At 34.3% G+C, this 16,133-nt stretch overlaps 1 protein-coding gene across 1 annotated transcript; it reads right to left on the minus strand.

The window, feature by feature from the left end:
* Positions 1-6,285: 6,285 nt before the first annotated feature.
* On the minus strand, positions 6,286-8,167 carry LOC110609271 (ethylene-responsive transcription factor RAP2-4). The gene has a single exon (XM_021748733.2). It carries the CDS (start codon positions 7,622-7,624, stop codon positions 6,557-6,559), a length of 1,068 nt encoding a protein of 355 aa, XP_021604425.1. The 5' UTR covers positions 7,625-8,167; the 3' UTR covers positions 6,286-6,556.
* Positions 8,168-16,133: the final 7,966 nt, after the last annotated feature.

Genomic DNA, 16,133 nt, shown 5'->3' on the forward strand with positions numbered 1-16,133 from the left:
GTAGAGCATGCAAAACAGATTCACTTGCAACTCTACAAAGAGGACATAAATCATAATCAATAAATTTTCGCTTTCAGCGTTGAACATTAACCATGATTTTCTCATGTGCCACTTCCCACAAAAACACTTGAATTCGCTGTGGCACCCTAACCTTCCACAGCCCTTGCCAATCCATATTAGATCCTGACACTTCTGAATAAAACGTATCAAACCCTGACTTAACTGTATATAAACCAGAAGAAGAATGCTTCCACGCAAAACCATCCAAACACGATATATCATCAACTAAAGTAATTGATTGGAAATATAAAAGGACATCAGTAGGAAGAAGAGAATTTAAAATGTCCCAATTCCAGCCTACATTAGGAACCCAGAAATATCGAACACAAACCTGCATATTCAACTCAATCAACGGTTTAAGTGCAAAATTCCAAAGAGGCCCAACCGGAAGCCAATCATCCAGCCAAAATCTAGTGTGCATCCCATTATTCACATCTACAACTATCCCTTTTCGAAGTAGCTCCAAACCATAACAAAAAGATTTCCAATTGACTGAACCATTAGCTCGCTTAGCGACTTCCCAATGAACAAAACCCGACTCATATTTATTGAAAAGGCACCTAACCCACAAAGCTTGCGGATTCTTGTAAGCTCGCCAACACAACTTCCCTAATAGAGCCTGATTCATTTGTCGCATATTTCTGATGCCAAGACCACCTAACCGCTTCGGCAAGGACATTGTATCCCAATTAATCAGATGTACAGCTGGCTTCATATCCTTCCCATGCCAAATAAAGTTCCTGCATATTTTCTCTATTTCATTGCAAAGCGATACCGGTAAAAGAGCACTCTGCATCACAAAAATAGGAATAGCATTAAGAACTGATTGAACTAACGTTAGTCGTCCAGCTTTTGATAGAGCTCTCGCCTTCCAGCCATCAAGTCTGCCTCTCATTTTATCCAAAATACTACTATATGTCGAGACTGAAATCCTCCCATGAATAGATGGCACACCCAAGTATTTTCCTAAATCAGCAGTCAAAGGAATACCTGACCTTGAAGACAAAAGTGACGCCAAATCACTATCAACAAAAGGCGACAAATAAAGAGAAGACTTAGCTAAATTCACTTTCTGCCCGGAAACCTTAGCAAAGTCATCCAAACATGATAAAATCAAATCCAACTGTTCCACAGAAGCTTCTGCGAACAAAACCATATCATCCGCGAACATAAGATGAGAAATCATCGGACCATTACTCGAGATAGGAATCGGCTTCCATCTGCCTTGACGAACAAGCTGTTTAAACATTCTCGAAAGTTGTTCAATACACATAACAAAAAGATATGAAGACATTGGATCGCCTTGTCGCACACCACGAGTCGGTTTAAAAGATTCTAACTTCTCACCATTCCATAACACTGACATAGAAGATGTTCTAACACAATTCATAATATTAGAAATCCAAGCATCGGAAAAGTGGTAAGAACCCAGCACCCACTGAATAAAATCCCAATCTAGTCTATCATAAGCCTTTTCAAGATCAATTTTAATTGCCATAAAACCCCCTGATCGCTTAGACGTTCTCATAGTGTGCAAAACTTCTTGAAACACCACAATGTTATCAATAATTTGTCGGCCAGGAACGAAGCTACTTTGTTCCAATCCAATGAGAGAGCTCAAAACATCTTTCAATCTGTTAATCAACACTTTTGTAACAAGCTTATAAATCACGTTACATAAGCTAATTGGTCTGAACTGAGAAATAAATTCTGGACAAGCAATTTTAGGAATAAGAGTTAGCACCGTTTCATTAACTTCCTCTAGAAACTCCCTCCCGCCCAAGACCTCAATAATAAACGCTGAAACCTGTGAACCTACCGCATACCAAGATTTCTGAAAGAAAACTGCTTGTAGACAATCGGGTCCTGGAGCCTTGTAAGGAGACATAAGGCGCAAAGCATCATATACTTCATCATGAGAAAAAGGACGATCCAGAAGCAACCGTTGAGAAGAAGAAAGAGCAGGCCCATCAGGTCTAACAAAATGGCTGCAGTCAACCGCCAAATCTTTCGAATACAGCTCCTGATAGTAACCGCTAGCAAGCTCTTTAAGTTGACTAGAATCTTCAATCCACACATTGTTCCCATTTCTCAGCTTGAGAATTTGTTGCTTCTTGCGTTTAATCACGGTAGAAAGATGATAAAACCTTGTATTTCTCTCACCAGAAACAATCCATTCCTCCCTAGATTGTTGAAACCAGTATAATTCTTCCTGCTGCAAAACATCTTCAAGCTGTCGTCTCAGATTAAATTCCAGCTTCACTAAACCTCTCGTTCGCCGGATAGCTAAGCTTTTTTGAACACCATCAATTCGACGGATCAACCTCTGCTTATTATGAAAAATATTCCCAAACTCAGATCGGTTCCATTGGCTTAATGAGTCTTTGGTTGATTTCAAATTATCAAATAAAGAAGTATTTTGCTTCCAACCACGGGAAACAACATCAACAAAATCTTTGTGAGCTGTCCAAGCCGCTTGAAAATGAAAACGACGAACAGAAGAATTTGTAACTCCAAAGCAATTCATAAAAATAGGACAATGATCAGAATGCAACTTTGGAGCATGAATAACTGTAGCTCTAGAAAATGTCATGTGCCAAATCTCAGTACACAAGCAACGGTCTAATCGAGCAGCTTTATAAGAAGAATTAATACCACCCTTACTCCAAGTAAAAGGGGTACCTTCAAAACCCAAATCAATAAGTGAGTTATCAAAAATCCATTGCCGAAAATCACTAGCCCCAATACTGTGAACATTAACATAGCCGGTTTGTTCATTCTCGCTTGTAAAAGAATTGAAATCTCCCAACAATAACCAACTTTTCTCACTTCCATTGAAACCCAGAACCGAATGCCACAAACGTCTTCGTAAACTAATGTCAGGGCTGGCATACACAAAACTCACTAACCACGAGTCCCCATTATCAAGTAACACATTGCATGTAATAAATTGCGGATCTGTCGACACAAGCGTTAACTTAAAAAATATTTCTGACCATAAAATCCAGATACCTCCACTGAAACCAAAAGTCTCGACACGAACCCAATTATCATAACCTAGCTGTTTACAAACATTATCAGCTGAATGGCCAGAAATTCGAGGCTCAACCAAACAAAAAATCTGAGGCTTATAGATACGATTGTATTCCTTAAAAGCTCTCAAAAAATTAGAAGAAGCAGCACCCTGACAATTCCAAACTCCAATAATCATTAAAAATAAGAGAGAAAAGAAAGCCATGAGGATGACTGAACCATAATAGAACGAAAAATCTAGTAAGACCCCTCATTAGAAGGCATCTTACCAATTAAACCACTATTCTGAAATTCATTCAAGGAAGTCTGAGCAACAATTATCATCGCATCATCGTCAAGATTCATATCCTGATTACCATCTCCATTAGCTGCTGGGATATTGGGACGGGTTGGATGAGGAAACGAAGGATCATTAAAATTATCATGTTGATTCCTATCCAATTCTGTTTCTAAATTTGCAAGTCCCACCAATTTTGGGTTAGAAACAACCCAAGTCTTTGACTGATTCGTTCTATTATTCCCTTGAACAACTACATGGTCATCTTGTGCAGCAGCTTTTCTAGAAGATCCCTCTGATCCACTCGAAACCCCTCTAATTTTTAGAACTGAACTTTGCACAGCAGGCCCATTAGATCTCACATAGGAATCTAAAGCAATATTGGGAGTCTCCTCTCTTGTCACAGTAGAAACCACTTGACCCTTCCCTTTAGAATCCCGTAGCTTTTTCTTGCCCAAGACAGGACGAAAATCTTGTACCACTGGTGGAGTCCCATTATGTTCTATATGAGTCTCAGAATCCTGGAGAATAACTAGAGAACTAAAGGGATTATTATTGGCCTTCATCGTTGATTTACCCTTGTTTGACTCCCTCGGACCATGATCACCTGACCCAAATTTAAATACAGATTTTTCCTGAGGACGTTGATTACGTCTTCTATCCTTCTTAACCAGCATCCAATCACCAAAATCATCTAAAACAGCTGGATTAACCACCTGATTCTCGGGTAACTGAGCCACCTTAGGAGCAGGGTTACTATGAACCGAATTAGACACATTCTCTACATTCTCTGGCTGCAACTCTTTCCGCAACGAAGGACAATTATCCTTCATATGCCCAAAAATTCCACATGAAAAACAAACCATATGCAACGTCTCATATTCAATACGTCGAACTCTCCGGTTCAGCTTGAATTTCGACAAAAGAGGCTTCGTAACATCAACTTCAACACATAATCTCGCAAAATGCCCTCTTGTCACTCGGCTAGTGTTATTATCCACTCTGATAGGATCTCCTATCTTCCTCCCCAATCGCATAAGAAAATCCTCATTAAAATATTCAATTGGAAGGCATGGAAAACGAACCCAAACTGCCAAGCGTTCCAAGGAAACATTAAATGGATCAAAATCCGGGCACCATTGGCGAACTGACAAATAATGATCAGCTATAATCCATGGTCCACCCTCCAGTGCAAAATCAAAATCTTCCCTACTATTAAATCGAGCAAGAAAAAAATCGTTGTCCAGAGCAATTAAGTCAATAGGGGATTTAGGTTTCCAGAGTTCCTTCACCCTTCGCGATAAATAGGCATACCCTATTGATCTTCCAATCAGCTTGATAATCAAGGAGTTCTTCCATGGTTTACAATAACGAGATTTCTCAATTTTAGTAAGTTTAATATTAGGGCACTTTTCATCCTCCTCATCCTCTTCCCCATCAGAAAGCTCATACGACTCCTCATCATTCACTTCAACTGTGTCAGCAATCACAGTCTCGTTATTAGGACTCCCATTGACTAGCATATCCCTAAACGAAGGACCCATTGGAGACGGTTGTCCAACAGACTCAAACTTTCTACCGTCTTGTTCTTCTAAAGAGAAACCTCCTTCACCATCTTTACGCTTCCTACGGCCATTATGTTGCAAAAGATCATCCTCTTCCATACCCTCATTGCCGGAATCTGACATTCCGGTGGAATCACAATCGGCAAAAGTTCTAGAGCTATTGGCGGCTTCGGCAAGTTTTCCTAACTTAATCTTTATAATCACTTTTAAAATTTAAAGATAACTTTTTTATTAATATAATATAATAATCATAAAAAAAAAGTAATGAGTAGTTATTATATAACAGAATGTGATAAAATTTTAATAATTATAATACGCAATTGTAAAGTTTCTCCCATAAAAAAAATATTAAAACATCGTAATATTTGGTATTAAAAATATCAAAACTGGCTCTTTTCTAAACCATCAAATTTTTCATGAAATAAAATTACCATAAAAAATATATCTAACAAATCTCAATACATTTGTAATTAATTTTATCTACTAATTAATATCAATAAGATTTTTATTAAATTCAATAATTAACTTTTATATTTATTACACTTATTGTTTTTTAGTAAATTATTAATTTAAACGTAGAAAAATATATACAGACACTAACTAGATCAGTTCTTTGTCAATTTTTTTATGGATTAACTAATTACAATTCAGTTTATTTTTTATCATATTAATATTTATTTAAAATATATTAAATTTTATTAAATATTAAAAATATTTTAAATACTCTTAAAAAATAATAATTAATAAAATATTATTTTAAAAAAATAAAATAAAATATAATATTTAATGTATATATTATTATAATATCAAAATAAGAAGTATACATTAATTGACGTACAAAATTATTAGACCGGTGGATAGTTAATAACTTATAAATAATAATGGTATATTATTTTCTGTACTAAAAAAGAAATCTATCTTTAAGCTCAAATTGATTCAACAATCTTCAAATTTGAAGGCGTGAAAACATTATTTGGCCGTCCTTTTTCTAAATTTTCCTTTACTTTCGGCTGCAAGTGGCCTGCAGTGCACAATCATCGTTCCATCTGTTCATCATAGCGCCGTTCCATCCACAACAATGATGCGAGCTATGGCAAGAAGATTTTTTGAGACAATCTTCACTTTCAGAATTGATTTTATATATAGCTTTTATATACACTCGGCGCATCAACTCAACCGTTTTGATCCAATGCAATTTGGGACATTTGCTTCTATGTTAGAAGCCTTCAATCAAACAATTTTTTAAAATTTTGCTCATAATAAGGTTAACCATAAATCCCATGAGGGTATCGTCTTGTTTACGCAATTTTCAGTTGAATTACACATTCAAAATATAATAAACATTATACAGATACAATTACAATATTTTATCTAATATGAACACCAACTAGTACAAATTCTCCATGGCTAAGCAAGAAAAAGACAGCTAACCATGGTGCCACATTCACATCAATATCCACATTATTTACCCTAATAATACTTCTAAAGACATTGACGACTCTGACCCTGGCCCTGCAACTGCCAAAAACTTCATTGCAGCAACCACAATACCTGACCTAAAACCTTACACAAAACTAAAACAGCTGATCAAAATAAAAGCTAAGACATAAACATCACAAATCTAGGACAAGAGAGAAGCCCAGTCAATTTCATAAGATGGGTACTTCTCCAGATTGAAATTCCCAGAATCAACATCCAACGGTGCCTCTTCGAAATCCGGAAAAGTGAGATCTGACAAAGGCGAAGATCCACCAGAACCTTCGCTCTCCGTTAACAAGGGAGATGGTGTCTCAACCTTGCAACACTTGACCAGAGCATCTTCCTGCTGTGACTCGTCTTCCTTAGCCGCTGCTAGCACCGGAGTGGTCCCTACCTGAGCTTTCTTCTTGGTCGACGATTTCTTCTCAGCTTTTCCTCCTTGTTTCTGCGATTCCGCTAAGCTTTCACAAATAGCTTCGAGCTTCGCGTCAACTGAGGAAGGGAGAGGCTTGTACTCGCCGAACTTGCCTTGGATGTGGGAACCTTGGTGCCGGAGGTTGGGGAAGTTGAGCCTTGCGAAGTCACCTCGGAGCTTGTAAGCGGCCTTGTCATAAGCTAAGGCCGCCTCCTCGGCTGTATCAAAAGTACCAAGCCAGAGTCGGGTACGGTTCTTGGGGAGTCTGATCTCGGCCACCCATTTACCCCAGTGTCGCTGCCTCACTCCTCTGTAGAGTTTGGTGGGTTTCGGTGAGCCCACTTGCTTCATGGGGATGGGTTTGGGACCTAAAAAGCTGGGGGTATGGTGGTTCTGATTATAGTAACTCTGGAAATGGAAGCCATTTTGGTTCTGGAGTTGAACTTGGGTCTGGATCTGATGGATCTGGGTGGGGGTAAGGTGATTGAGCCCTATTGAACCGGGTTGCTGAAGAGCAGTGGGATCATCGATCGAGAACCCTGTTGAAAATTGAAGGGTAGTCGATGTGGAGCAACCATCAGGATGAAAAAAGGCCTGATCTTGGGAGGCAGAAGGAGAGTAAGAAAAGGGAAGGTAATTGTAAGAAGTAGAGGGAAGAGGTGGCAAAGAAGAAGGAGAAGGTGTAGTTGATGAGGAAGCACTTTTCATAAAAGGCTCAAGTGCTTCCATTAGCTCACCCCCGAAGGGAGCTGACTGAGGATGTCTGCTACTATAGAAATCCATAATAGCTGCCATGCCTTCAAAAGCTAAATTTCTCAACTAAAATTATTTAAAATCAAGATTAAACAGGAAAAACAACCTGTACTTAACCAAATTAAAGAACAGGTTTCTTTTGAAAGAAAGATCAAAGAGGTCTAGAATTAGACAACCCCTTTTTGATTCAATGCCTAACAACCAAACTTGAGGGACCAAAAAATAACCCTTCAAGCTGATTCAGCTATGAAAAAACAAAAAACAGCTGAAAATACAAGAAAATAAAGAGAAAAACTTGCGAAAGCTAATTAAAAAAACCTGGATCTCAATTCTGAAAACACCTGGCTTTCGAGAAATCCTTCTCAAGTTTGCTTTTTACTCATTTCTTTATAAAATTTTCAGAAAAACAAACCCCGAAAATCAGAACCTGAAAGGCAGATGATTAACAGAAAGGGATTCAGAGAGGCGGGGAGAATCAGAGGGGGAACTTAAGAAAAATGAAGAACACCAAAACCAGCAGCTAGAAATCTCTCAAAGCTCTCTTTTTTTGTCTCTCTTTTTCTAAACTCTCAAATCTCTCTGTTTACGCCCACACCTTCTCTAGCCAATATATAAAGAGGATAGGCCTTAATTATTTTAATTAACCACGTCGGTAATTCTGATTTTTCTCTCTCTAACCTAAATTTAATTATTATTTATTTGTTAATTTTCAAAGACCTCTCCCTCTCCTCATCAGCATAATCAGTCAGGCTCTACTGGTGACGTCTACCATGTTCAAATCAAAGCAAATGAGCCGTCCGATTTCTGACACGTGAAGGATAGTCTTAGTACTAATCGACACGTGTACAGCACTAACTGTCAAGCGACAGTGGGGAGTTGTTGTTGGCGTTAAATTTTCTCTCCAAAATTGTTGACTTTTGTTTTTTCCTTTCACACTTTCTTTTGTGGAGCCTCATAAAGGCTATCATGTTAGAGGGCAACGTTCCGCAATATTTTTAAAATATTTTTAGTATTTTAATTTAATTAAAATATTGTTATTTAATAATAAAAAATATATTTTTCACTCTCAAATAGCTTCAGCTTAAAATGTTTAAAATATAAAAATTTAATTTTGGGGATAAGGTTGTGCGCAATGACAATAGTGAGCCAGCACTGAGCAGAGTTGAATAAAAAAAACAGTTGCTGTTTTATTTATTTATTGGGTTCGACCGATTTTTGGAGCTGTGATCTCATATGAATAATTATTAATTTTATTTGGTAATTATTATTTATAAAATAAGATTTGTTTTATTGTTATTCTTTTTAGATGAGGTGTGGGAGTGGGACCATTATTCACTAATGGCTGCATCTAATTTTGGAGCTTTTATTTTACTCAAGGTTATGTTTTTATTGATTTTTAGAATTGCGTTACGATTTGCTTACTTTAATTTTGTTCGACTATTATGATTTTTTTTTTTAAATCACATACAAATATTTGAAAGGATGATATATGAAAGCGATCATGATATTTTACTTTATTTCATAATAATAATAATAATTTTATATATTTATCTGTGTTTTTATTTTATGTATTTTTATTTTTAAATGTGACACGTGTTTATATATATGTCTGTGTGTTTAAATATTTTTAAATTATTTTTAAATATTTTTAAATTATATATTTGTATATGTGTCTATGTGTGTTTAAATATTTTCATAAATAAACATTCAACTATATGTATACTAAAATTACTTTAAAAATAAAAATATTTTATATTTGTTGTAAATAATAAAAAATCCAAAACCATTAAACGGTAAGCTTATGATTTAGTGAATTGGAATTTTCTCATTTTGGTGATGAAAAGATTGGATTTCTTTAAAATATAGATAAATGAATTTTTATTTTATATTTCAACCATGTAATATTCGTTGTTATCAATGGAGAATGTTCTTTTCTTTTTGGTCTTATTTAGACAAGAGGATCCAATCTTCCCCTACTTTTTTTTTTTTTTGTATCAAATGTGCTATTCTATTACTGTATCTTGTAATCTCATTCAAGGTTTTACTTTCAATATACATTATCATCGAATGTCCCATCTCTTATTTGCAAACGACACTATTTTATTTACGGAAGTATCTGAGCAGGAAGTTATCCAATTAAAACACCTATAATGCAGCATCTAGACAAAGAATCAATTTTGGTAAAACTAATATATTTTTCAGCCATAGTGTATCTATTTCTATGCAAAAAACAATTTTTTCATTGTTGGGATTCTTAAATTCTGGATCTCTGTCTAAGTATTTTGGCATTCCTGTGGAGTGGGGCAGGTCAAAAATCCAGGCTTTAAACTATTTTAAGGACAAAGTTATGAAAAGCTTTAAGGATGGAAGATTAAAATCCTCTCACAAGCAGGCAAGGAAGTCCTTATCAAGACAATTGTGCAGGCAATCCCTTCTTTTATCACGACTTCTTTCAAGCTTTATACAACTTTTATTTAAGAAATCCATCAAGCAGTAATCCGTTTTTGGTGAAGTTCTTTTGATAAAGCAAATATCCACTGGATAAGCTGAAAAAAAATTATCCTGGAATAAGAAAGAGGGAGGCATGGGTTTTAAAGACTTGCACTTATTCAATGATGCTTTATTAGCAAAACAAGTCTGGAGAGTTATTAAGCATCCCCATTCTTTGTGGGCTCGTATCGTGAAAGGTATCTATTTTCCCTTTTCTGATTTTATGGGAAGTCTGTTAGTTAGTAGAGAGGCATTTCGTTTGGATATCGCTAGAATATATTAGGTCCCTGTTTTCTTAATGTGTGGAATAATGCTTGGGTTCCTACTTTACTAGATTTTCGCATTCAAAGCCAGCGACCTGAAAGGAGTCCAATAATCTATGTAGCTGATCTAATTGACCCTGTAACTAATCAATGAGACCCAATTTTGTTGGCAGATTCCTTTTCCCTTGATGAAGGTAAAGTAATTCTTAGTATTCCATTGGCTATGAATGCTAGAGATTTTTAAATGGTGTGGCACCATTCTAAGTGTAGGTAAGTCTCTGTTAAATCTGTCTATTACTAGCTCAAAAAGAAGGATACTGTTGACATGCCAGGTTCTTCTTCTCAATTTGTTCGAAACTTTTCCTTTTGGACAGATCTCTGGAAGCTTCTTATTGCTCCAAAATTTTTCAATTTTCTTTGGAAAGCTTGTAATAATGTTTTGGCTACCCGTGTAAACTTGTTTAGTAGAAAATGTTCTCCATCTCCATCTTGTCCGTTGTGTAACCAGGCAGAGGAAATGATAGAGCCTTTGTTCTTTCTTTGTCACCATACTTGTACTCGTGCTACCTGGTTTGGTTCCAGATTAGAATTCAGTCAAAATTTGCAGAAAGTTGGACCATTCCATGATTGGGTGCTTGTTACATTAAATCAAGTCAAGCAAGGTGATTTGGAGATGGTTTTATTATTCTATTATATTTGTTGGCATGTTTTAGAAATTCAGAAATTCTGTTATTTTTTATAATGTTTCTCTTGACCCGAGTGTAACTATTGTTAAAGCTCATAATGATCTTAATGAGATGCTCTCCATAGCATGTGGCCACCCCATTCTCTATCCCTTCAGCATCTCTTTGAAAATAGACATGTGGTTTGAACGTCTTCTGAATCTAGTTGTTTTAAAATTAACGTAGATGCAACTTTTAATCAATTTTTATCGATAGCAGGACTGATGTTATGGTTAGAGACTCTTCAACTTCTCTTTTGGTTGGTTGTGGCAAAAACCTTTTATTGTTTATCTCCTACTGCAGCAGAGGGTTTTGTAGTTCCTCTTGCTATTCAGTTTGCTATTAGAAAAAACTTCCTACCTTGTATGATTGAATCTTATTCAAAAATGGTTATTCAGCTTTGTTCTTCTCAGAATCCTCTTCTTTAAGAATGGAAAGCTTTTATTCATTATTTTAAACAATTATTGTTTAATAATCCTTTAATTTGGATTTTCTTTTGTTCTGAGGTCAATAAATTTTTATGTTGATTAGGTAGCTAGGTTTGTATATAGTGAAAAGTTATTTTCGAATTAGCTTTCCACCCCTCTTTCTAAATTAGTTGTGCTTGTTAGGAAATAATGGTATTTTTTTATTTTTACGAGTGAGTGATCTTTTGTTGATAAAAAAATTTAGGGAGTTTAGATAAATATTTGAATGAGATAAAATAATTTTGCTGGAAAATTCGTAATTAATCATTTATTATTATTGTTGTAATAACGTAAGCTCACGTGATTTGCCAATCTACTTTGTAGTGCTGATCATTCACGTATTAAACTGTTTGCTAAAATCTCGTTAAACTGCTAAGTGATTTGAAGAGATATATTGACCCACGCGCGGGTAATACAACTTCCAGTGTTGGAAAAAGGACGTTACACGTGGCTTGTTTTTTGGGGGGGGTGTGGTTAACACGCCTCATTGCATTGCTTGAATGTTAATCGTCGGAGATACAGAAAAGATACGAAACTAAACCAAAAGAGCTTATTGGTTGAGTTAGTTTACCATAATGAGTTAGCAAAACGAGAGAACCCCCATATCCGCTCTTGTTCTATAATGAATCTCGGGTTATGTTGGCAGAGAACCAGACTCGATCACATGTGACCCGAAATCCGGATGCTTGAGTAATGCATACTTGCATAGACATGGCATTAGCGTTGAAGCTCTGAATGTAGCAACATTTTGATTTAGCTTTTATGTGAAGCCAGCTGTTAGTTTTTTTTTTTTTTCAAATTAACTATATTCACGTTTAGACTGACTTTGGTATTATAAAAATACACATACTAGAAATTTACATAATTAAAATTTAATAATAGAAAAATATAATAAATTAATATACATGTCTATAGACAACCGCAAATTAATAATACTTTCACTTATTTATTTAATATTAAAGAAAAATTATTTAATAATCTTTACAAAATTTAAAGGGACCATATGGCCCTTGCCCCTACTGTGGATCGCCGCCCCCCGATGTTAGAAGGAAAATAAATAAATAAATAAACAAAAGGAGCATTTATGAAGTGAGTGAGGAATTTATAGGAGTTGATTGCAGTTAGGTACCTTACTTTCCACGGCAATTTAAAAGAAAAATTACGGCCCGTTTGACAATCGAAGTCAAAATGGTTTGGCAATTGGCAAAGTGACCCTTGCAATCTTTGAAATATCAGACTTGTGTTAAAAGGCCAGGAAGATTCACTAATAGCCATCATATTGCACTTCACATGCCATTTTTAAAGATTTCTATGAATGTAACTAATTGTTTTTTATTTTATTTTTTTACGCATTCGCAAGTGACATGTAATTATTATGTAATTTTCCCTTAAAAAGCAAGTATTGAATGATTTCATGAATTAAAAAAAAAAAAAGAAAAGAAAAGACTGGGAACATGTGAAGAGAAAATGGCATGTTCAGAGGAGAAAATGGTGGTGCGGCAACGGACTTCCAGTTACAGACCCAAGCGTAAGAGAAAAGCAAAACGAGTCTAGAACGTTTCCGTGGGGACCATTACCCTTTAGGAAACCTTTTTTCCACGCGGTTTCAGCCAGCCTCAGCCTCAACCAGTCAGCTCTTCAATATCACGCGGCCGTTTTCTTTTCAATCCATCAACCTATAGTCATTTGCCACGCGTACGCTATCGTCTGCTCCAGAGCAGCCTCCAGTCATTGGTCCTCCATCACCCAGAATCCGCTGCAGGCTCACGTGAAATCAACGTTGCAACAAGTTCAGTCGTTTTCGCTTGCTTTGTCTGAATTGTGATGAATCGAGTTGAGCTTGAAGTAATTCATACTAATTTGCTTTTCTTCTAATCTGAGCATTTCGACAAAAAGATTAAAAAAAAAAAAAAAAGAGCGTGGTTTGAGTTTAATTTTTTCTTAGTTTGGGTTTAATTTTTTCTTAATATAAAGGAGTTTCATATGTAACACCATAAAATATTAATATACGATTAAATATTTAAAACATAAAATACTTTAATGTCTGAAATATTAATTTTTTCTACATTTCTTGATTTAAATATTTTATTTTGTGTGTGTATATATATATATATATAATGATTACATACCTTATTATAATCGAATATAGTTTATAAGATATCAACCATTTAATACTTTTAACTTTTTTCATAGAAAAATAATAAATTAATTATAAAAGTGTATTTCACATAATTTATTTATATTATACAATAATTAAGTGGTTTTTGGTGTATATTGTGTCTAAACTTTGTATTGGAGGAACCTTGCCTTAGAACTGGTGTTCTCACAATATAAAAGTTAATGTATCTTTTTGTAAGATATTTGGTACTGCTGTAGATCACAGCCATAGAATAAAATCTATTGTTTGCATATAAGATAAATGTTTAGTTAATTTTGATTTACATATATATTTTTTGTCTGCAAGGGGAGGGATGAATCAAGTTCGATATTCCAATGATTCTGATATGTCATACTTCAATTAAATTATTAATCGTTGAGTTATCACATGATACACTCGCCTCCTACTTCCTATTCCGTATATAGATATATTGAAATTTATAATTTTGAAATATTTTCACATGTAAATAGAGTAAATGCATGTGTTTCAATAAAAATAAGAATAAAATATTTTGATTGATCACTTTTTTTAATATAATTTTTTTGACAACATATTCTATTGAAGAAAAAACATAATTATTATTGGTTAAATCTAAAAAATATGGACCAAATTCAAACTCAAAATTATAATCCAAAATACAAAAAGAGAGAAGCACCATTAACCAATGCCATGTATCACTCTCTTCAAAATTCGGCAAAAGAAACGGATCCAATGTTTGACTATGCTAATAAACATGTTTCTAACTAGCATTAGTCTTTTAAGCTTCTAGTTTGTTGGTGGCTGAAATGATTCTGGAGTTGACAGTGCTTTTTTGCTTCTTCAATCGGGTCTATCTTTCAGATTAAACTGGTTGTTAGATTGGGCCTCTAGATTTTAGGGTTTCAATCAGTTTCTTTTATGTTGGACCTAGAGATTTTCTATATCCAGATTAAACTGGTTGTTAGGTTGGGCCTCTAGCTGCCAAATGGTTTAAATAAAATGAGACTTCCCAATAGCAGGACACCAGAATAAATCTAGTGTTCAGTATGAAAATCGATATTAATAGCACATTTTTCAAATATAATTGGCATTATATTATACATAAATTTTAATTTGACTGATGTATTTATAGTATATTTTTATTTTTTTAATTAACTTGAAATTTTAATTTAATCTTATTCAAATATAAAATTTGAGAAAGTAATTTTATCTTGCTAAAAAAATTTTGTGACTGAAAAATGAAATCTAACTATATTAAAATTGTTTTCACAATCGAGAATTTTTAAATTTGAATTTCATTAAAAAAAATAGTGAAAGGGATTCCATCAGGCCTGAAAATAATGTGGAGAAAGGTTACATGTGACATAAACTTTGACCATTAAACTTTGTGAATGGTCAAAGCGAGTAAAGCCCATCATTGAATCCAGTTGAGCTGTAAAGGTAGGAAGGGGAAGGTGATTCCCATGAGCAAAGCTAAAGAAATTTTAGGAAGGAAACAAAAGAGGGTCATTTTCAAAAGCAAAGGCAGGGAAGGGGAAGGTGATTCCCATGAGCAAAGCCAAAGAAATTTTAGGAAGGAAACAAAAGAGGGTCATTTTCAGGGTAGTTTGATGTCATTATAACTCTCAACACATTTGGTTTGATTGGAAATTGTTATGGGATTGATCATATCGAGTTAATCACATATGCTTTTATATCTCTATAATATTTTAAGCGTAAGTGTAATTCATGAAAATCGAATTTTAATATTTTAAGCGTAAGTACAATTTATGAAAATCGAATTTTAATATTTTAAATGTAAATGCAATTTATGATAATTGAACTCTGACATCTAATATACAATATAAGTGTGTTTATCATTGCGGCACATTACGTGTGAGACTTTTTTTGTTACTATTTCATTTTATATTTTTAAGGTTCGGTATTATTTTAAATTTTTTATCTTTATGAATTTTAATTATCTACAGATTTTGTCCAGTTAATTTTCTCCACAAAGATGATATGTTGTTGTTATAGAGATCATCCAAAAATTTCTTTTTAAGTAAATAATTGATTATTGATAGTCAGATGTTCAAACTGAAGCATTAGCTCATAATGACGAGCTCTTGAGACTTCTAGGAGACTTTAATAAGAAGGTGATTATCACAAGTGTCGAAACTCAATCACAAGCAAAAACAGCAAGCTAATGGTGGCCCATGGCCATAATGGAGACTCTGGAAAATATTATAGGATGGAATGGTCGTTTCGTGCAAACATGTTATATGGTATAATAAGCCATGTGATTTTTTTTAAAAAATAAATATAATTAAAAAATTAATAAAAAAATTATCTTTTTAATTTATGTATAAAAATAAAATATATAAAAATTATAGAATAAAAGAAATAGTATATTTATTTTTATTTCTTGTCGATATATTATTAGCTTATAAACTAAACCTGTTCAATTTTCTCATTTTTTCTTTCTACTTAATT

The sequence above is a fragment of the Manihot esculenta genome, chromosome 2 (genome assembly GCF_001659605.2).
Source record: "Manihot esculenta cultivar AM560-2 chromosome 2, M.esculenta_v8, whole genome shotgun sequence".
In the NCBI taxonomy this organism is placed as follows: Eukaryota; Viridiplantae; Streptophyta; class Magnoliopsida; order Malpighiales; family Euphorbiaceae; genus Manihot; species Manihot esculenta.